The 21,687-nt window shown below is 33.3% G+C and overlaps 2 protein-coding genes across 5 annotated transcripts in view; both read left to right on the top strand.

The window, feature by feature from the left end:
- Nucleotides 1-21,687, top strand: part of LOC125815804 (ADP-ribosylation factor 1) — a 168,810-nt gene that overhangs the window by 88,982 nt on the left and 58,141 nt on the right. The window lies entirely within an intron of this gene.
- On the top strand, nucleotides 372-11,179 carry LOC125815794 (importin subunit alpha-4). Its single transcript, XM_049495349.1, has 10 exons — nucleotides 372-687; nucleotides 3,319-3,415; nucleotides 3,493-3,584; nucleotides 3,684-3,815; nucleotides 4,987-5,172; nucleotides 5,306-5,469; nucleotides 5,637-5,715; nucleotides 6,110-6,238; nucleotides 10,011-10,138; nucleotides 10,610-11,179. The coding sequence occupies exons 1-10, from the start codon at nucleotides 469-471 to the stop codon at nucleotides 10,986-10,988; spliced, it is 1,605 nt and encodes a 534-aa protein (XP_049351306.1). The 5' UTR covers nucleotides 372-468; the 3' UTR covers nucleotides 10,989-11,179.

Genomic DNA, 21,687 nt, shown 5'->3' with positions numbered 1-21,687 from the left:
GGCGAGCGAGATTCCACCAGGGAGAGTGGCGAAAATAACAATAGTTTGTTATAAGGTACAATTAAATTAAAGTATATTTATAGCATTTAATTTGAATTAATAGTTTGCTATTATATACAATTTTCCCTAATATAAATCATGACCTATTTTTATATTTATAGTATAATAGAGAGATTAATTATCTCTTTGGTGTGCGTGTGAGAGAGATTTTTAATATAATAGGACTTAGGAACTCCCGAAGTCTTAAACAAAGACCAAAAATTAGCCTGTAATTTTCCTTAACGTGTCTTTAAAGCAAAAAACAAGAATACCAAAGTAAGAATTCTACTTTTTCTACCCTTTTATATTCTTCAATCTCACCCTCACTGAAGTTTTTCTCTTCTTCTCACTTTTCCAGTCTCCGCTTTTTTTCTTTGTCTACAGGGAGGGAGAGGGAGAGGCATTGTCCCCTCAATTTCCCACAAAAAAATGTCTCTTCGACCCAGCAATCGAACTGAAGTTCGCAAGAAATCTTACAAAATTGGGGTTGATGCAGATGAAGCTCGTAGAAGGAGAGAGGACAATTTGGTTGAGATCAGGAAGAATAAGCGAGAAGACAATCTTCTCAAGAAACGCAGAGAGGGTCTTCTTCTTCACTCTCAGCAATTACCCGATGCCACTCAAACCCCTGATGCTATTGAGAAAAGGGTAATTTTTTTAACTCTTTATACCGATTTTTATATACCCTTTTGAGATTTTTATGGATTTTGTTTACTTTGTTATTGATCTTAACGATGGGGTGATTCTTGATTTGATTGGTCGATTAAAGTTTGTCTTTTGCTTTTATCTTTCGACTAATTTAGGTATTTTGAAGTGAATTAATGGAACTCTGATTTTTTTTAATTTTTTTTTGCTGAAGTTTGACTACACTTAGTAGTCCAACTTTTATTTATGTGTTAATTATTGAGATCCTGATTAATTGCTTGGAAATATTTTAGCAATAAGCTAGAAACACCAGATATTTCAACTTTGATTATACTCCTCTTTTTTGGCACTGCAGAGAAGTAGGTGCTGACTTGCTCCGCTAAAAATACTTTTTTAAATCTGTGCAGCCTTTGATTACCATTGGGATCGACAAATGAAATCTTATACATAACTAATTAATTTGTAATTTGAAAACTCAATTCTGTGGGTGTAAAGAGAGAATGCTAGTATTTATAGGTTATGAGGACAGTGTTATATGGTGGATGCCACACACAATCACTTGTATATATTTTTGCACCATCCTAGTATGAAATAGATGAAATTATCTCTTCATTTATTAAAAAAATGTTAAAATATTTGCCAAATTTCAATATGCTGATCAAATTGAGTGAGTGGTAGACCGAGTAGGTTAGTAAGTAGTAGTGATGCTTGGTACCTATGGCTGGTGGGAGGTGGCATGTATCTTGTGAATTAGTTGAGGTGCATGCAAGTTGGTCCGGACACCATGGTTATCAAAAAAAGGAAAAAAGAAAGTAGCAATGATGTTGGAACGGCACACTGACTAAACTTAGCAAGACCTTAAAAGGAAACCCATACTTTACAAATAGTGTTCCACAATAATTTTAAACAAATCAACGAAACTACTTCTCGGTAAGTCCTTTGTGATCTCAGATATTCATAATTAGAGCTAACTTCTCTTTTTGTAATTGAGTTCATGTTTTCACCTTTCTTTCACATCTTTCTTTGTATATGACATTTTTTGTAAGTGTGAATAAGACGAGTTGAAATCTTGGGTTAATATGTCTGTAATTATTTAATGAATAACATGTCCATAATTGATTATTCCCCAGATCAATTATGGACATGTTATTCATTTTTCAATATTCTTATTTCATCCAAAAATGAATAACAGCCATGAAAACCAAAAAGCAAAACTCAGTTTGATAATGTTATTTTCTTTGATGAGAAGTGACGCTCACACTTCAAACAAGGTGTGTGCTTCATCAAAATAAATGTCATATGGGTTAGAAAGTGAGAAAGTTTTTCAACATAATTAGGATAAAACTCTTTATATTCAGAAATTCATTAAAATTAACCAAGTGATTACATTTTTTATCCATCCACTGCTTAAAGTGATGCAAAGCAAGAGGTTATATGTGCTTCAGAGGAGTGATCTTTCAAACAATGACGAGCAAAGAGTTCCAAATGATAGGCAGTTGATTCTTTGAGTCTCAACTTTAAGGAGTTGGATTAATATCAGTGTTATTGTACAATGGATGCTGAAATTAGTTATTTTATTTGCAATTTCATTATTATAGTACTATATTCATAGTTTGATCTTTTTTTAACTTTTTGTAAATTGTACACTTCACTTCAAAAGAAGGGTGCACTATACTTTTCACCTTTTGCTTCAAGCCTTGTGAACCTTGTTGGTTATTTGTGCTTTTTGCTTTAAAACATTGTTTTTAACTTAAGGAAGGTCAAGAACTTAAAATCTGAACATACTAAATAAAAGTTAAAACATTGTTTTTAACTTTCAATATCAGTACAGCCATGGATTTCAATAGAAAACTTAGTTTCAAATTTCAGTAATAGTTCTGCAGCCTAATGAGGAAATAGGACCAAGGTATTGTAGAAAGAAGAGATGAGAACAAAAGATGAATGATGCTAGCATAAGCACAATCATAAATATAAAATTTGGTGTGTACGGACAGACAGAAACAATAGTTGCTTTGAAAGCACCTCTTGCCCAACATGAAGTTGTATTTGGAGAACACCCAAAACCCTGCTTTCACTTTCACTATTGTCCTTATTCAAATTTTACTCTATTTTATTTTATTTTATAAAAATGACCCCATTTAAATTTTACTTCATGTTTTTTAAGGAAAAGTACATGCAAACAACCAAATATTATTTGCAAAAATTATAACCAAACACAACTTTAATTTCAATTTAAAAAATTCCAGATAAAGTGAAAATATTTGTATTGTATGTAGTAGCTCGTATATGAGATCTAATCTACGACATTATGTGACTATCTATTATGATATATTCATATCAGATTTGACTGTATGTCTCAGTTAAATTAGTCAAGTTGGGTGATTTTGCTAGTTTTTAGAAATTTGGGGGTATAAATCATATTTAGAGAAAGTACATTCAAATTCTAAATATTCTTTGCAATAAGTATGACCAAATACAACTCAAACTTCAACTTTAAAATTCCCAATAAAGTGAATAATATTTGGTTTTCATGGCAAAACGCCCACTAAAGATGACACTCTCATCCTTTCCTTCCCCAATTTTTTTTACTATAATCTAGGTCCACTTCTAATATCTTTTTGTGTTTTCTTACAGCTGGAAAGTATTCCTATTATGGTCCAAGGAGTATGGTCAGAAGATCCTGCGGCGCAAATTGAAGCAACTACACATTTCAGGAAGCTCTTATCAATTGGTATTTCTTTGTTATGTAGTTTTTGGGTTTAGATTTCTTAATTTTTTTGCTATTGACAAAAGTTTTGTTAACTGTAGAGCGCAGCCCTCCAATTGATGAGGTAATTAAAGCTGGCGTTATCCCTCGATTTGTTGAATTCCTCGGACGGCAGGACTTACCTCAGCTTCAAGTAAGTGTACCTACTCTTTCCTTCTTTTCCTGTTATGTTGCCTTTACTCAGGATGTAGCAACCATCTTAAATTTGCCTTGATCTTTCCTATGTCTGAAGTTTGAAGCTGCCTGGGCGTTGACAAATGTTGCATCTGGAACATCAGAACATACTCGTGTTGTGATTGACCATGGAGCTGTTCCTATGTTTGTACAACTTCTTAGCTCAACCAGTGATGATGTCCGTGAACAGGTAATCTTGTTTTGTTATTTCATCTTATTTTTATTTATGCACCCGATTGTTGGACGTGAATTTCAATATTCTCCTGTTGAGCGTTAGAGTTTAAACTATGTCACGTGTTGCACAGATATCTTCGGTTTGTGGAACAGGAATGACTTTGCAATTTGTTATGTAACCTAAAACATAATTCAGTTGTTGAACTTCTTTAAATTAAAGTCAATATACTTCAAGATTAAGTTGCTCGGACTCTCCAAAAATGTTGCCGCACTTGTGTTGGATCCTTCAAAAATACACTATTTTGGAGGATCCGACACTCGCTCGTCGGCATTTTTGAAGAGTCTGAGCAACATAGCTTCAAGAAACTTGATAAGGAAAACAATTATTCTGTACGTTAGATTTGATTTTGCTTAAAATAGTAGAATAATGAAGAAATGATTAAATGGATAACATTTTTCTTGATGTGCAGTTGCACATAGAGACAAAAAAAGCAATGAAGATGTGAAACAAAAGATAATAATTTGGATAACTAAATTTAATTTCCAAGTAGATAGGGCATTGTGTCGCAATTGCGGGATGCATTTTGCACTTTGCTAAGGGATTAGTGAGTTGTATAGTGTCATTGTCAAGGAGTTCGTGAATGCCTAGCTGATAACACAGAGGTTATCGCTCTAACAGACTAATACCACTTGATAAGCTTCAGGTTGCTTCAGTGTTGTCAAAGGCATGCTTAAGCACTGGAGCGAGGTTTAACTCCTTTTGGCTCTATATGGGCATGATTTTCAGGTCCTTTCTTGTTCTCCATGTGGGCCCATTTCTCGCCATAATTCACGGGCAATTGTTCCACAATAAGCATCTTCTTGATTTCCAATTGAAGCTCATCAACCTTGTCTTGCATATCCTTAACTTTCAAAGCTTCATCCTAGTCCTTTAATGGAAGTATTGTCACCATAGATGCTATCACTAGCGGTATTAATTGTTGTATGAATATAGGTCTGAAATTTTTCCAGATTTTGCTTCTGCAATTTGTGTTGGTGATGCTGTGTTGTCTTCAAAGAATCATGTGTCCAAACTTCTAAAAAAAGTGCAAGTCCCTTGACAAAGTAAACATTAGTTTTTAATAATTTTTTGGCTCTTCCTTAAAATTCTGACAACAGTTTTATCTTTACACCAATTTACTGAACAGGCAGTCTGGGCATTGGGCAATGTTGCCGGTGATTCCCCAAGTTGTAGAGATCTTGTTCTAAGTCAGGGTGCGCTGATGCCATTGCTAGCTCAGTTGAATGAACACTCAAAGCTTTCAATGCTAAGAAATGCAACATGGACTCTCTCCAACTTTTGTCGAGGCAAACCGCCAACACCATTTGAGGCAGTAAGTGGACTTAAATTATGCTTCCTTATTAATGACAGCATTTTTGTATCTTTCGATATTGTGCTGTTTCCGGATCTATCTAGATAGGTAAAATTTTATTTCAGAAATAATTATCTGAGAGTATATTTTATAGGTCAAGCCTGCATTACCGGTTCTTCAACAACTTATCCACATGAATGATGAAGAAGTCTTGACAGATGCTTGCTGGGCTCTTTCTTATTTATCTGATGGACCAAATGATAAGATTCAGGCTGTAATTGATGCAGGTGTCTGTCCACGACTAGTGGAGCTTCTTCTGTAAGTTCCAATTATCTCTACAATCATTGTTTTGCTTTAAATTAGTCAGTATAATGCATTTAGGGGTTGGAGATTGCTCTTTGACGTCCAACTTTATACTTGCATTTTCATAAAATTCCAGCTGATTTGATGCTAACCTTGCCTTTTTCCCTCCTTGTCCTATGAAGTCATCCATCGCCTACTGTTCTCATACCTGCTCTCCGAACTGCGGGAAATATTGTTACTGGTGATGATGCTCAAACACAGGTAATGCGACGTCATCCTCTGTCCGAATCAATGCTGTGATGTTACTTTATTGTGTTCAAATTATCTTTGCACTCTGTCTTTCAGGTCACTCCATCTCCACATTGAAAATCTAAATGATATGAAAATTGTTATCCAGTTGATTATGTTATCCATGTTTAGCATCATGTGGATCTGTTTATTGAGCAAAACAAAACTTTTGAGTAACACATCGCCAGAAATTTATTATGGTGCTTTGTCTTTCAGGATGAAGTTGTGTAAATATTCTTTATAATTAGAAAAAATGGGAAATTCTGCTAATAAGACCTATGCTGCTACTTGGATATGGATTTAAGTGTTCCTCTTTCCTCTATCTTTCGCTCTATTTTCTCATGACTTACTGGTATTTATATTTCAGTTTGTGATTGACAACCGAGTCTTACCATGTCTGTATCAATTGTTAACTCAAAATCACAAGAAAAGCATCAAGAAGGAAGCATGTTGGACAATCTCTAATATCACTGCTGGAAACAGAGCCCAAATACAGGTATATCTTCATTCACTCAAGTGCTTCTGATTTTATTAGTCTGCTGCCAGCTTGGAGTAGTTTGCATTTCTACATCAAATGTTGTTTTTAAGTTCAGTTTCAAAAAATAAATAAATGTTGTCTTTAAGTTGTTTGCACGGAAGCTAAGTAAACTTTTGGGATTGAAGAAGTACTCTGTGCTTAATGCTAATAGTCTTGCTCCTCTCTTTGTTTTGACACTCTGGCTGTCAAGCTCTGTGTTATTGTTTTGTAGATGCTAGGCATAGTCGTGAATTCTTGCTCTGTACTTCTGTTTTATTTAAATTGTAGTTCTATATTTTTTTTTTGAAAATGGTAACGATGTATTATATCACAAAAGTACATGGGTTGTACTCAAACCTTATATACAAATGCACTCTAGACACTCCTACTCTATTTCTATATTGAGTCTAAAACATCAACTATAGAGGCAGTGTCATTTGAGTATAATTGATTACACCAAAAACATAACAACAAAATGCAGTTTAGTTTAACATCCTGCACACTATTTTCTATGCCTTCAAAACATCTGGAATTCCTTTCTTTCCAGATTGCCCACCATATTGAAGCAGGGATAATTCTCCATCTAGTTCTGTCTTTTGCAAGGGCACCTGCCTCCTCCCAGCTGTACAAGGCCTCAGTAACTCTCCTAGGCATAGTCCAGGATATGCCTTTAAGGCTCAAGAAAATCCTCCAAAGCTGCCGAGTGTAGAAATAGATGGTTTACAGTTTCTAAGGTTTCCCCACTTAGGAAACACTTAGAGCATAAGGTTATCCCCCTTTTCATTACATTATCCTGAGTCAGGGCAGCTTCCTTAGCTAGCAGCCAAATAAAGCATGAGACTTTGTGTGGGATTCTACACCTCCATATTTGTTTCCAAGGCCAGATGGGACTCTGCTGGCTTGATTGATCCATCAGCCTGTAAGCTGAATGCACTTTGAACTCTCCTCTATTGTTGCCTTTCCACCAAAGCATATCCTCATATGCCTGAAGTCCAGTAAAGTGTTCAGCCATGTTGAGGAATTCTGCCAACCTCATCACTTCCCAGTCATTTGGTTCTCTCCTGAAGATGATATTCCACCCTTGTGGTGTCCATAGTTCTGCAATAGTTCTTTGTTGGAACATTGCCAAATTGTAAATATCAGGGAAAAGAGTTTCCAGATTACCTTTCTCATGCCATTCATCCTTCCAGAATTTGATCTTGTTCCCATTCCCCACTTTCATCTTGAATTTGGGTTTAACTTCCTCCCATAATGCTCTTATGGATCTCCATAAACTGGTCCCATAAGGTGTGGTCACAATCTTAGTCGTCCAACTATCTTCATTCTCATATTTTGCACTTATCACTCTTCTCCAAAGTGTTTGGTTTTCATTTGAGTATTTCCACAACCACTTCATTAAGAGTGCTTTGCCATGTAGCTCCATATTCTTTATTCCCAGACCACCATTCTTCTTTCCAGTTGTCACTGCATTCCATTTAACTAGATGAAAGCCTCTATTCTCTTTGTTTCCTTGCCACAAGAACTTCCTTCTTATGCTGTCTAGTCTTTCAGTGATCCCTGGTGGGATGGGAAATAGAGACAACATGTTAGTTGGAAGAGCATCAAAGACTGAGTTAATGAGGGTCAGTCTTCCCTCTCTTGACAAGTACTGAATTTTCCATCTGGCCAGCTTCTTCTCACACTTCTCTATCACACCATTCCAAATTTCTAAGGACTTGGATTTTGCTCCCAATGGCATACCCAAACATGTTGTAGGTAGAGTACCTACTTCACCCCCTAGAATTGAAGCTAACAAGTCTATGCTGTTGACCTCATTGATAGTATACATAGAACTTTTTATCCAGTTAATGTGCAACCCGGATACCCCTTCAAACAGCACCAGGATTACCCTTAAGTATTTCAGTTGGTCGACCTCAGCTCCACAAAAAATCAGTGTATCATCTGCATACTGAAGATGTGTCACTTCCAAGCTTTCTGTATTTTCTCTAGCCACATCAAAACCTTTTATTACCCATCCTCTCATATTTGCTGTCTTGAGCATATTATTCAGCCCCTCCATAGTAATTAAGAACAAGAAAGGGGACAATGGATCACCCTGCCTGAATCCTCTTTGAGTTTGAAAAAACCCTGCAGGGGGACCCATTAATTAGAACAGAGAAGCTAACTGTAGAAATGCAGAAGCTAATCCAGTTCAACCATTTTTGTCCAAATCCCATGATCTCTAAAATCTTCAGAAGGTACTTCCAATTCACATGATCATATGCTTTTTCTATGTCCAGCTTGCATAGAATGTCAGGTTTCTTCTGCTTAATCCTGGAATCTACAGCTTCATTAACAATCAACATTGCCTCCATAATTTGTCTCCCTTTTATGAAAGCCATTTGTTGTGAGTCCACTAGTCTATCTATCACAGCTTTCAACCTTTCTGTGAGAACTTTGGAGAGTATTTTGTAAATGCTCCCTATGAGGCTAATTGGTCTGTAATCCCTTAACTCGTTGGCTCCTTTTTTCTTTGGAATGAGTGCAATGAAAGTAGCGTTGAAACTCTTCTCAAAGACTTCTTGCTCATAAAAGTTTTGAAATGTGTCCATCATGTCTTTCTTCAGTACATCCCAACACTTGATGAAGAAACCCATTGTGTACCCATCTGGACTAGGAGCCTTATCGGCTGCACATAGCTTTAGGTTCTATATTTTATTCAATGACTTTCCAGAAGTAGATTAAAACTATGCTTTACAACCTGTCTTTGTCCCTTTCCTTTTCTGAGGGTTTGATGGTCATTGGTTGAGGTGGTTTTGTTATTACACTTTCCCCTTTTTGTGTGATTCAAAAGGTCACGTATTAGCATTACATTTTGGGATAATTCCTCCACTCATGTTTGACTTCACAACACTCACCTCCCTTGTGGTTTATGATATTACACTTGCCTCCCTTATTTTGATTTCTTTGTAACAATTCTTTCAACCCATTTATGTTTCAAAAAAATTCTTTCAACCCATTTATTATTAATAAAAAAGAATACCATTTGACTAATTTTCCCATATTAATACTCTTTTGTTTAAAAACATTATTTGTTAATTTTTACTCTATTTACTTATTCTTCTAATAGCTATTAATATTTAAGTAAATTCAAAAGAGTAGGTCTGTTCCAGAAGTCTTTTACTTCGTCTTCTTCTCTCATGGTGTGATGGCTTAGCAGAGGCAGTAGTTTTATTTTCTTCTGTGGGAAACAGTGGTTCACTCAGGTCAAGAAGATAGTTAAGAAGTTTAAAAACCTGAGAAATTGTGGATCTTGCGTTAATTGATGAAACGAATGAGGGTATCAACCAAAAGCTTAAACTACGAAGAAACACTTTAGACAGTAAGGTTTTTGGATAAGTACATGCAATATCTGTGCCGTTGCATGTTTAGGTGTCTTAAGAGTGAAATTTAGTGATATTAGATGGGCTTGTGCTGTCTAAACATGCACAATTAGATGCTTGGGCTCGACTTTCCAGAGAATGGTATGATGTTGCACACGATTAGAGTAATGCTTGTTGAAATGAAGAAGTGCTATCGGAGTGTTACGTGATGGGAAGATATCTACTAAGAAGTTGTTTCATTGAGAAACTCGCTTCCTTTTGATCAAGTTTGTTGCCGCTTTTTCGCCTTTTACCCTTTCCAGGACGAAACAAATTTATTCAGGAATTCAAATATTCTTTTCTTTTATCCCTCTTGCTGCTAATGCACTTGTTTATTTCCTTCTAAACAGGCTGTTATTGAGGCGAATATTATTCTTCCCATGGTACACCTATTGCAAAATGCAGAATTTGACATTAAGAAGGAGGCAGCATGGGCTATCTCTAATGCTACCTCTGGAGGATCTAATGACCAGATTAGGTTTGTTCTTTCTCTGTATACTCTCTGTGAGTCCCCTTTAATTCTGCTGTTCATCTCATATGACTAATGATCGGGTCATACTCTTCTTGTAATCGGAGCTGATATGATTTTTAATGAGGTAGTAAATAAATAACTATTCTTGAAGTTTGAGCAAACTAACAGCAGATTTTCTTCTTGTTTGATAAATGATGATCAGGCACTCTTAATAGACATTCTATCGGAGTGTTATCTTGTGATAAAATAGGTAAAGCTCCTGATTTTGAAACACGAACTGATAATTGTTAAACCTTTTAAGGGTTTTTGAATGAGCAAATTGTGAATTACCTTTCCACTGTGGAAAGACAAACATTTCAGTCACGAGTTGAAAGATATATTGGGGATAAGAGAAGTCAATGGGGTCAGAAGCTGCGTCTTTCATGCTAATGGTGTATCAATTTCTATTAATGGGATCTGTTGTTTATCCTATTGCAGGTTCTTGGCTAGTCAAGGTTGCATTAAGCCACTATGTGATCTCCTAATTTGTCCAGATCCCAGAATCGTTACAGTATGCTTGGAGGGGCTCGAGAATATACTGAAGGTGGGCGAGGTGGACAAAGAAGCTGGGGCGAATGGTGGAATCAATTTGTATGCACAAACAATTGATGAATGTGATGGATTGGACAAGATTGAGAATCTCCAAACTCACGATAACAATGAGTTATATGAGAAGGCTGTAAAGATCTTGGAGAAATACTGGGCTGAAGAAGATGAAGAGCAAAATCTCCCTGATGGTGCTGATGGGAATCAGCAAGGTTTCCAATTCGGAAACAACCAGCCTAATGTTCCTGCTGGAGGATTCAAGTTTGGCTAGAAGATTAGCAAGTCTGTTTTGTTTTATAGGTCTCTTCACTGGTTTTGGATCACAATTTTTAGACTATGTAATTGGATCGTTTTGTCGCCAAGGGTCAGGGTTTTTGGTCTGGCACAAAGGCCTTTTGATTTGTTTGAAAATGTGATGGTTTAGTTTGTGTTTTCTAAAATTTCATTCAACTTTCAAAATCACATTACCAGAGTGTTCTTTTGGCTGGCTATTTGTGTGGGGTACATGATATATTTATGGTTGAATTCATAATATGTGTTTTAAATGTTGCTCAACAAAATTACCAGGTACTCAATTGGTCAGAGATGTTTTTTGTGAACTTTCTTTCACCAGTTATGTAGTGTTAAGTTTTATAGGATTTTATGTTGTATTTTTCTACCACAAATCATAACGTATCTATCACAATCTTGCAGTGTTCATATTTCATTCGTTTATTTTTACTTGTCACATTTGGACTTGCCACACTCATTAAGAAACAATAATTTAATTATTTTACCACACTACCTCTATTAATTGATGTTCAGTATTAGGTTTTGAAAAATTATTTGAAGAATAAGTAATTAATGTTATGATAAAACATGGAAAAAATAAAAATTGTCTGTAGGTTAAAAGTGATAGATAAATAAAAATTTATTTTTAAGAATAGTGGATAAGTAAAAGTGATTGAAGGGAATATATGACTTCAGAAGCCATGGATCTAACGCTGTTGCATTTTAAAATATGAAGTAATACATCCCTATAGTCTCCTTAAAAAATAAACAAAAAAAGGTGGTGGGGTGGGGGGGCTGTATACTAGTGTAGCACGTTTTGCAAAAATTGAATTTAATACAAGTTCAATTGAAAACAAATGCAATAATTTTCTAATCTACGAAAACAAATTTCTTCATTATCAAATGACACTTGGATTATTTGTAACGATCGAATTGATTATGTCAATAAATATTTCATATTTGATAGATAGTTACAATGAAACCGAGGAAGATCAGAAGTTCAGTACAAATGCGAATTTAAAATTTAAATTTTATAGGTTTTTATTATTAATTTAAGTTATAAATTCATATCAAATTAGTATTCTTGATAAAAAAAAAATTAAATTATCATACATAAATTTATATTTGATGTCGAAATGTTAAATTCAGATAAATCTAATAGCATAATATTAAAACCATCTTTAATTGGATGGAAAGATCTGACGTTGATCTGAATATCTTCAAGAGATCCACTTATATTAATGAAATACAAATAAAATAATACAACAATAGATTTATATATAAAAATAGTAATGCCTAGGAGAACATGGCATACCATCACTCTATTCAATGTAACAGTTCACAACATCTTAACTCTTAAGTCTATTTCTTAATGAACAAGTATTGGTGCTTCTGTATGAACATACAAATCACCAACAAATACGACACGATGATATTGACTTTTCATGGTGTCAAAATCACTTAAGGGTCCATTTGTAAACACACAAACTTACTTCATATGAAATTAAATCGTGTATTCTTGAATATATCATGTAGAAAACTAAAATCAAAAAATTATCAAAAAAAATTAAAAGGAAAAGTACGACAAACAAACTGAAATAAAAAAGTTTGTACTAAGCATAAATTAATATTTAATATTTATACACATTTAATATTGATTTCTTGATATTAATATAAGATCTAAGTAAACATTATTGAATTGGTCCAAATTAATAATTGATGCTCTAGCACCGCTTTGATATTTTATGGAAAAGTAACCTTCAGTACTATTTATTTAATATCTAAATTCTAAAAAATTATATTTTATGATTTACAATGTTTTCTCTTCGTAAAAAACTTATTTGAATGTTTGTTTTAAATTGGAATTTTTTATCAAAATAAGTCATTGTTTAAATCAATTCACCAAAATAGTATGTTTTAATTTTTTTAAAAAAACTAGTATAAACGTAATCCACAGTAACGTTTTATGTTTTATTTTATTTAAAAAAAATTAATGAGAAAAGGGACGGACTGCTAACGGCATTAAATAATAATACGTAACTGGAAATCACATTTTAACTTTAATACGTTATTGGGAATAACGTTTTAAGCATATATCTTTTAATCCTACACTAGAACAAAAAACCCCAATTTAGTTGTACTAATTGCGGAAGAAAAAATGGAGAGATTCACGGAAGACCCAAAAAAACCCTCTTCTTTCTCCTAACCCACCTTCAGGTTGCAATTATGGCGATAAACAAAAAGCGATCTTCTTGCTTACAGAATTGACGCTTAATCTTTACTCGATTTGAAACCCTTTTGTTCTATACAAGAGATTTGAGAGTTTTGTTCGACTACTGAAGATTAGACACACTACAAGAGATTAGAGGTGAAACTTTCGAAAATTTGAAGGACGTCTATAGATTTGCTTAAAAAACGGTCAAAAAAACTTTGAAAAAGAACAATTTTTTTTGTGATTGAGATAATTTTGTCATACACTGATGTTTATCTTATAGTTGATGAATTTGTTGTTTTCCTTTTTGTTAAAAAATGACATTTTAGTTTCTGTTTTTTTCCCTTTTTATGAGAATAAGAAATTATATGTACTTGAAACTATTTGAGTGATGATATTCAATTTCCTCAACAACTCTTATAGAAAAGCTTATTTTTAATTGATATGATTGAAATGTTCGTGGTGAAGCATTTGAGGAAAGTTTCTAAGTTACATTGTACTTGAGTTTGATTTGCTTTGTTTGGTTGGTTCATTATTTTAAAAATAATTACTTCTGTATAGGTATTTCTTTTATGGTTGCTAATAATGTTTACCAATTGGATCCCGCTCCACTTGATCCGTGTGTATTAACTGAACAACTCACTCATAGGTCACGAGATATATGGATAGGAAATGATAATATGATTTTGAACACAAGGAAATGTGATGAGAAGTTTTTGGACATAGTAAATGAACATCCCATCCATCCATGAGTCCTAGATATGATTAAATTATCCGGATTATATGGTGTTTATAGATCTCATAGGCCCGTTATAGATCGTAGTTTAATCATTGCACTAGTTAAAAGATGGCGTCCTGAGACTCATACATTCCACTTTAGGACGAGTGAGGCTACGATCACCTTACAAGGCATGGAGATATTGCATGACTTACCCGTGAAAGGTAATCCGGTAGTTAGGTATGAGCCACATAGGTCCGTAGTGGATTGGCAAAATATTTGTTGAAAGATAGCGTCCTGAGACTCATACATTCCACATGCTGCTAAATGGTTTGCACATTTTAGTTGGACCGACACTACCAAACATGTGTTAAGAGTTTTCAGGGATGCGCTTGATTCCATGACAGAAGATCAGGTAAGATGTTGTATTAGTTTTCTCTTAACTTTCATATATATTGTAATTGTGAACACTTTTTTTTGTTATAGTTTATTTGGGAGCCATATTCTTCTGACATAATTGAGAGTCTTCCCGAATATTGTCGCGTTGGAAGAGATATATGGCGTGCTAGAGTTCCAATTTTTTGTTGAGATATTGTTGAGGTTCATTTACCCGATCGAGTTATGAGGCAATTTGGATTGGTACAGGCGATACCATCTCCATTTCCATTTGACGCTACGCATTTTCACCATGATCGTCGAGAAAGACCAAACACAAATTGAGAGTTGGAGCATGCACAATGGTTGCATTTTTGGAACCATATTGACCAATATATATGTAATGCACCAATAATTCATGGATCACTTTGGTATGATGATCCCTACTTTATTTGATTTAGACGTATTACTCGTTTTATCATTGGTAATCCTATTTCGAGTCCTCAACAATAACAAGGTTATGTGCCTAATGCGACGGCATACGAAACAATGGTAAGTTTGATAACTTAATTTTCTTTACTTTAACTTGTCCAGTTAGCATATTGAATAAGTTAATTAGCATTCTATCAAAGTTTGTACTTTATATTTGTGGATATGATTTGTCCAGTTAACATATATATCAAAGTTTTCCTCATCTATTCTACTTGTACTTTATATTTGTGATTTGTGGATATGATTTCATTCTTTTCATGGTGTCCTAATTTACTGGTCTGCCGCATTTTTTATGAAAATTGACTCAACATGTTAAAAATCTGATTCCCTTATTAATTTTGCGTGGTTTACAAACTTGGTCAAGTTGGCCTTCATGTTTCTTAATCTTTTTGGTACCCGATTCCCTCATAGAATTAATTTATTTTGGACAAGCATGTCATATTCATTTGATGGTTAATAAAGCAATATCACTCGGTGATAATCCATCAATGGAGGAATTTTACGGGTTTCGTGCAATGATGCGGGATGAAACATCTAATTATTTGGCATATGTGCAAGAGGCAGATATGGTTCATGTGCAAGCCAATTATAGAAGAGACGAGCTAATGTCTGACCATTTGCATCCCCCTATTCATCGGCGAGGAAAATGTGGTGTTGCGGGTAGGAAGGTACGTGCTATTGAGAGAGGCCGAGCGCCTATTGAAATGGGTGAAGATGATCAAGCCACACAAGATTTCCAAGCAGCCTCAGATTATGAACCAACAAACACTGAGATTGTGTCATACATGACACCACACACTCCACAAATATAAAGGGATCCAAGTCTTTCATCACTTGAAAATGTATTTGGTAGTAATCAACCTCAATATTTTGACAACGCCCCAAACTTTTCCTCATCGCCTGTAGAAGGTAATGAGTTGAATGATTCTAACAATAAAGTGGATGGTGATGAGTTGGAGGATACAAATCAAGGTGCAAGCCAAGGTGGTGAACCATCGGTGAAGAAAAAGCGTACAATCTATGTATGTATATTTATAATGTGTAAAATTATGTTATCAACTAATTATATTAAAATTCAGTAAAACATAAATTTATTGTTTTACCTGCCCTCATATTTCCTCGGGCTACTTGAACCTTCACCAAATGATCGTTGGTCACACATTAACAATTGTTGGAATGGTGGTTGAGCAATTGGTTCTGCATAATGAGCTTGACTAACCGTGGCAAATCCATGATTTTGAACCAATAAATTCATGTGATAACCATGCTGACCACTAATTTGAAATATATCATTTTGATTTGTTGATTTGGTCTTTACATACATTTCCAAAACAATTATGTCAATCTTATCCGCAAAGTTTTGAAGTATAAAAAAAAATTGTAGCAAAGATTTTGGAATGTGTAAAACATTTGTTACAACAAGGTTTATTTTATAATCATATGTGGTCAGTTTAAAAAATGAAAAAGTTTACTTTAACAGAGTGTCGTAATTGATAGTCACGATTTAATGTAAAAATGTGATCAACAGTAACGTTTTATGATCTGTAAGATTCCAACATAGCAGGATTTTATTATTAATTTGTAGAATTCGATGGCTCATGATTAATTTTACATAAAACGTTACTGACAGCCACGTTTTATAAATAAAACGTGACTGCCAGTAACGTTTTATAATCTGTAAAATTTGCAGGATTCGATTCTTTAAATGCAGAACCCGTGACTGAGCTTTAGCTGTAAAGTGTGATCTACAGTAACGAAATATAAAATGTTACTTTGAGTAGCGTTTTAGCTCTAAAACGTGATTCAAGATAACAAAGTATAAAACGTTATTGACAATAACGTTTTATTTCTGTTTGCTCCGTGAACTTTTGCCTTTTTCCCATTAATTTTTTTTAAAATAAAATAAAGCATAAAACGTTACTGTGAACCACATTTATACTAGTTTTGTAAAAAAAATTAAAAGCATACTATTTTGGTGAATTGATTTAAACAATGGCATATTTTGGTAAAAAATTCTTTATATTGGCAGAAATTTAATCTATGAAAAAACAATAATTTATAAATTTTTTAATGGAAACTAAGTTCTATATGAATACGAAATTGATTTACTGTGGTGCCAAAAAAATACTGAGATAAGTTTTTTATTTTATTTTTTATATAGCTAAAATTGTATAGACATAAAAGGTAGTTAAAAAAATTATGTATTATAGCAAACTATTAAATTAAATTAAATTCTATAGCTACAGTTTCATTTAATTCTAATTCGCATCAAACTAGTTATCATTCGCCTCTCTCCCTCTCTTTGGATCTCGCTCGCCACTCTCCTCTTTTTCAGTCATCTCTCACTCGCCTCTCACTTTATATATAAACACAAATATATAATTTATGTTTGTGTTTGTATAAAGTGAGAGAGACAGTACACATAAATACAAATACATATATATATTTCTGTCCTATACAAATAATAATTAAAAGTGGACGGAGATAGTATTAGTTGTGTTTCATGTGTTTTTGGGTTTAATTAATTCTGTTTAACTTTATTAAATTAGACATCCTCACGAGTTGTCCCCTTCGTTATCTAACTAGAAGTAGAATGGCTTTTGGATAGAGTTCCAATTCTATACTCCTAAATTTCAACATCATAATTCACAAGTCACAACCAGAATTATCATCGAAAATAATTGAATTTTTAAAATGCTTTCTCTACTCTATGACAACCAAGAGGTTCAACAAGCATTTATTTTAGACGGTTGCAATCAAATGCTATGACAAATATAATTAAATTGTACAGAGATTAAGAAGCAATAAATTTAAATAAAATAACATAGAAAAAAGTTATACTAATTATTATTATGTGAGAAATATAATAACACAAGATTACTTATGATGGAGAGCCTGCTTGGATTAGCTTAAAAGTTCATCAAATCTATTTTAAAATTATTTTTAGCTTTTGGAAGTGTTTGATTAATTTCAAAATAACTTAAAATAAGTTTAAATTCAAAAGTAGGAATCTCTCTACTTTTTATTTTTTTGACTTAAAAGTCATATATGTTTGACTTTAAAAAGTTACTTTTTAAAATTACTCCCTCGATCTATTTTTGCCTGACCACTAATTATTTTGGGATGCCCAATAATATTTGTCCAATTTATAAAATTAATGAATATTTAGATGACTTATATTTAATAATGGTGATTTGATAAGATTATCCCTATTATTTACTGCTTATTAATTCATGTATCAAGTTAATAATGAATAATTATAATTGAGCAAAGAGAGTGTTTTTTTTAAGTCAATTCAAACCAGCTAGGAGCCATTTCGTATGAGGGTTACTTTATTTATATATTTTAGGGAAAATTAGATATTTCCTATTCTGAGACTCACCTCAAAAATACTTTTAAAAATACAAGTTTGAACCGGTACTGAGAAAATATCTCTTAAAGTAGCACTTATCTTTTTTTTTTTAAAAAAATCTGTCGTTTGGTTATAATTAAACATTGTTCTTATTCAGACACTATATTTTTATTTTATTTTTGTCTTTGATAGAAACAAAGCAACTAATATTTTCTTAAAATACTTTTTTAAACTTAGTTCAATTTTCATTTCTCTATTGGTTCAAACCGAACACTGGAAATTTGTTTTTTCTATATATAGATCCCCCAACTTAGCACTTGGTAGGAATCCTCTTGTAAGTTGTGAAAAAGATTATATACTCAAAATATTCTATTCCCTTCCGCCAAATAACAATATCTCAAAGAAAAAAAAAACAAACCAGATAGATGGCGGAGTCAGGCGGGCACCGGTCCTCCACGTCATCTTTCAGGTGGATCCAACTGAATTTTTCACTTCCGACGTCCTTTATGCGGTGGCCAAGGATGTTCACTTCGTACTTCACGCCGAATGGGAGTTCGAGAAGCCACGACGGCGTCGTTTCGGCCTCCTCCCCTCGGCGGTGGTCATGGCCGGGCCTTGACTTGCCTTTCAACATCGTTGATTCTATTGTCTGGTCTATCATCTCCGCCGTTGAATCTATTGCTCTCGTCTCTATGCTCTGTTTTTTCTTCCTTTTCTGTGGATGTACTATCTGAATTGCAAATTTCAAGTTTCTATTTATATCGAATGTAGTTATAGTTATCGAAGTTCGTACATCGGGATAGCCGGAAGATTAATCGGCCAGTGACCGGTTTTGGACATTCCGGCGAGTAGTTGATGACTTGGGGGAAAAGGCTGATATTGTATCAAGCACGTGAAGAGTGCCGTGATGTGAGCTGAGGGTAATTTTGTCAATTAGGTAAGAGTGCACTCAACTCATAGTGAATTTTACTATAAGGTCCTTTTTTTTTTTGTTCCCTTTATTTAGATGTTATTTTCTGTAAAACCTTCTGCTGCCCTTTTGTACACTAGTGTGTAGTTTTTGTTATTTATAACAGTTCCCGCTATCAAATTACACTATTTTGAAAGGTACAAATTTCATTACTCATTGAAAAAAATTCTACTTCATTTAACACGTGTAACTTTACTAATGTACGAAACTTCAAATTAATAATTAAAAAGAAGTCTGGGAAATTTGTCATTGAATTATGATTTATTACACAAAATACACAGTAGAAAGTGACACATTTCTATATTAGTCCTATCAAGAAAGTTATTTTCCTTTCATAATGAGAAAAGGGTGGGGGCAAGTAGTTGGAAATTTTGGTGAACTGTTACGTATAATAACCAGAAATGAAAAGATTTTATAGCCGTGTAAATAGTATTTCTTTCGTTTTATTTGTCATTTTATATTTAAGATAATAAAATTAAAAAAGCATTTTGATACATTTTACGTATCAAAAAAAGGTCATTCTCACAACGTGTTTCCATAAAATAGCAAAAAGGACAGAGTTGGACTATATCACTTAGTAAAGAATATTTAAATTTATTAGCGTGTTGACTGGGCTTAATTTATTTTTATTGTTTATTTCATCAAGAGACAATCAGACAAGTAAGGCACGACTAAATTTTACTTTGGGCCATTTTTGCTTCACAACTTATTTATGTCCAGGACTCAATTATGTGATAAGACTGCTCAAAATAAATTTGTACCACATATTTGGCTAATCTAATATACTAGCAAAAAATACTTTTATTTTCTTTTTTATGGCTAAACAATACAACCTTTTTATACTCTTGAATTGATTTCACATTTTTTCTCTTCTTCAAACCTCTCCGATTTCCCTAGTTTTATAGTTTGCTCGTAAAAAATCAGAGATATCAAACTCTACTAAAATTAATGTGTATATATATAGAGAGAGAGGGGACTAAGATAACTGATAGTAGGAAAAGAAAATAACTTGGAAAAAATAGTGAGTGGTCTTGAGATTATAATCGTAATTGTGCAAATTGAGGCCCTAAAAAAGGCAGCTAAGTTTCCTTAGTGGCAAAAACATTCCCCAAATTTCCAGAATTTTGCATGATGATATTCTCAATCATATCATCTTTTTCTTCCACTAACTCGGTGGGAAAAATATTGATAGAATATTTATTTGTAAAGATGATAGATAATATATGATTAATTCTGTTAAAGCCAGGTCTTATATATCAAATGATGATAATAAACTAACAAAAAATAAAGATTAAAGAATATAAACTTATAAGGAAGTCTTTAGTCTTAGTGAGTGAATTTGTTGGTCAAATGTAAATGTAACCATATCTGCTTTTTACATTTTTTTCTCATTTTATTTTCCAACTCGAAAATGTTTTATCTTTGGATATTTTTCTCTCTGTATATACTATAAATATTTGTTATGCATTTACCTATCATTTATAATGACAATTCGAGATTTGAGTTCTCAGCGATTTCAAATTTTAAAAAATGTTATTATATATGCCAAAGAGGAATCGAAGGTAGGGGTGTGCATGTCTATTCGGTTTTATGTGTTATCGGTTTCTAAATACGTTAAATTAATAAGAAATTTTTTATCGATTTTTGGTTTATCAGTTTTGGTCCTTAACAGTTCAATTTTTGGTTTGACCAATAAGAAAATACTTATAAACAAATATATGACTTCTCTAATAAATTTGACGCGACAACATAACTTTAGAAATCCTCATAAAATAGAAACAATAATAACAAACATGAAAAAAACTATACAAGTGTAACACAAAGAGAAATTAAGAGGAATAGGGTTCTTACTTTAGGTTTTGACGTTTTGTATAATGTGAAGTTGTGAATTCAAAGTCAGTGTGAAGTGTGAATTGAAGGCTAAAAGTAACTAGTAAGGTATTAAGATTAATATTTAATATTCATGTCCAAGACTCCAAGTAAAAGTAGTAAATTACTAGTCTTAATGGGTTATCGTTTACCCAATAACCCAGTATTACAAACCAATACCGAACTGATAACCCGATCTTTTTTTTATTTATAAAGGACAAATTACTTAACTACACTCCTTTATTTACCTTAATATCCATTTATCCATACTTATTTCAAAAATTTCAAAAATCCCTTATTTACCTATGTATCCCGTGCACAACGCTATGTATCCCGCTATGTGGAATGTATCAAACACTATGTATCCCGTGCACAACACTATGTATTCCACATGTATCCCATGCACAATGCTATGTATCCCACTATGTGAAATGTATCAAACCTAATGTATCCCGTGCACAACGCTATATATCCCGCTATGTGGAATGTATCAAACCTAATGTATCCCGTGCACAATGCTATGTATCCCGCAAACATCATTTTTAAGGGATTTTTGGTAAATAGAAAACTAGAAGGGATATGATGTTATTTAATACTTATAATATGTGGTTCCTATAATTTATACATTTATAAAACTATTAAAAACCGTTAGCCCAATAACTCAATAACAATAAAATAATAACATCTTTTTTTCACTTCGATTTATCGGTCA

Source organism: Solanum verrucosum, unplaced genomic scaffold (genome assembly GCF_900185275.1).
Source record: "Solanum verrucosum unplaced genomic scaffold, falcon-dt-bn FXZP01000261.1, whole genome shotgun sequence".
Lineage (NCBI taxonomy): Eukaryota > Viridiplantae > Streptophyta > Magnoliopsida > Solanales > Solanaceae > Solanum > Solanum verrucosum.
Note: the sequence above shows the minus strand (reverse complement) of the source record. Positions and strands in the feature narration are given on the sequence as shown.

Excerpts from the sequence above, each read along its gene's own strand:
- LOC125815794 (XM_049495349.1), top strand. The coding sequence starts at position 469 with ATGTCTCTTCGACCCAGCAATCGAACTGAAGTTCGCAAGAAATCTTAC. Across the intron at positions 3,585-3,683 it reads AGGACTTACCTCAGCTTCAA|TTTGAAGCTGCCTGGGCGTT; the intron begins GTAAGTGTACCT and ends CTATGTCTGAAG. Across the intron at positions 10,139-10,609 it reads GGATCTAATGACCAGATTAG|GTTCTTGGCTAGTCAAGGTT; the intron begins GTTTGTTCTTTC and ends ATCCTATTGCAG.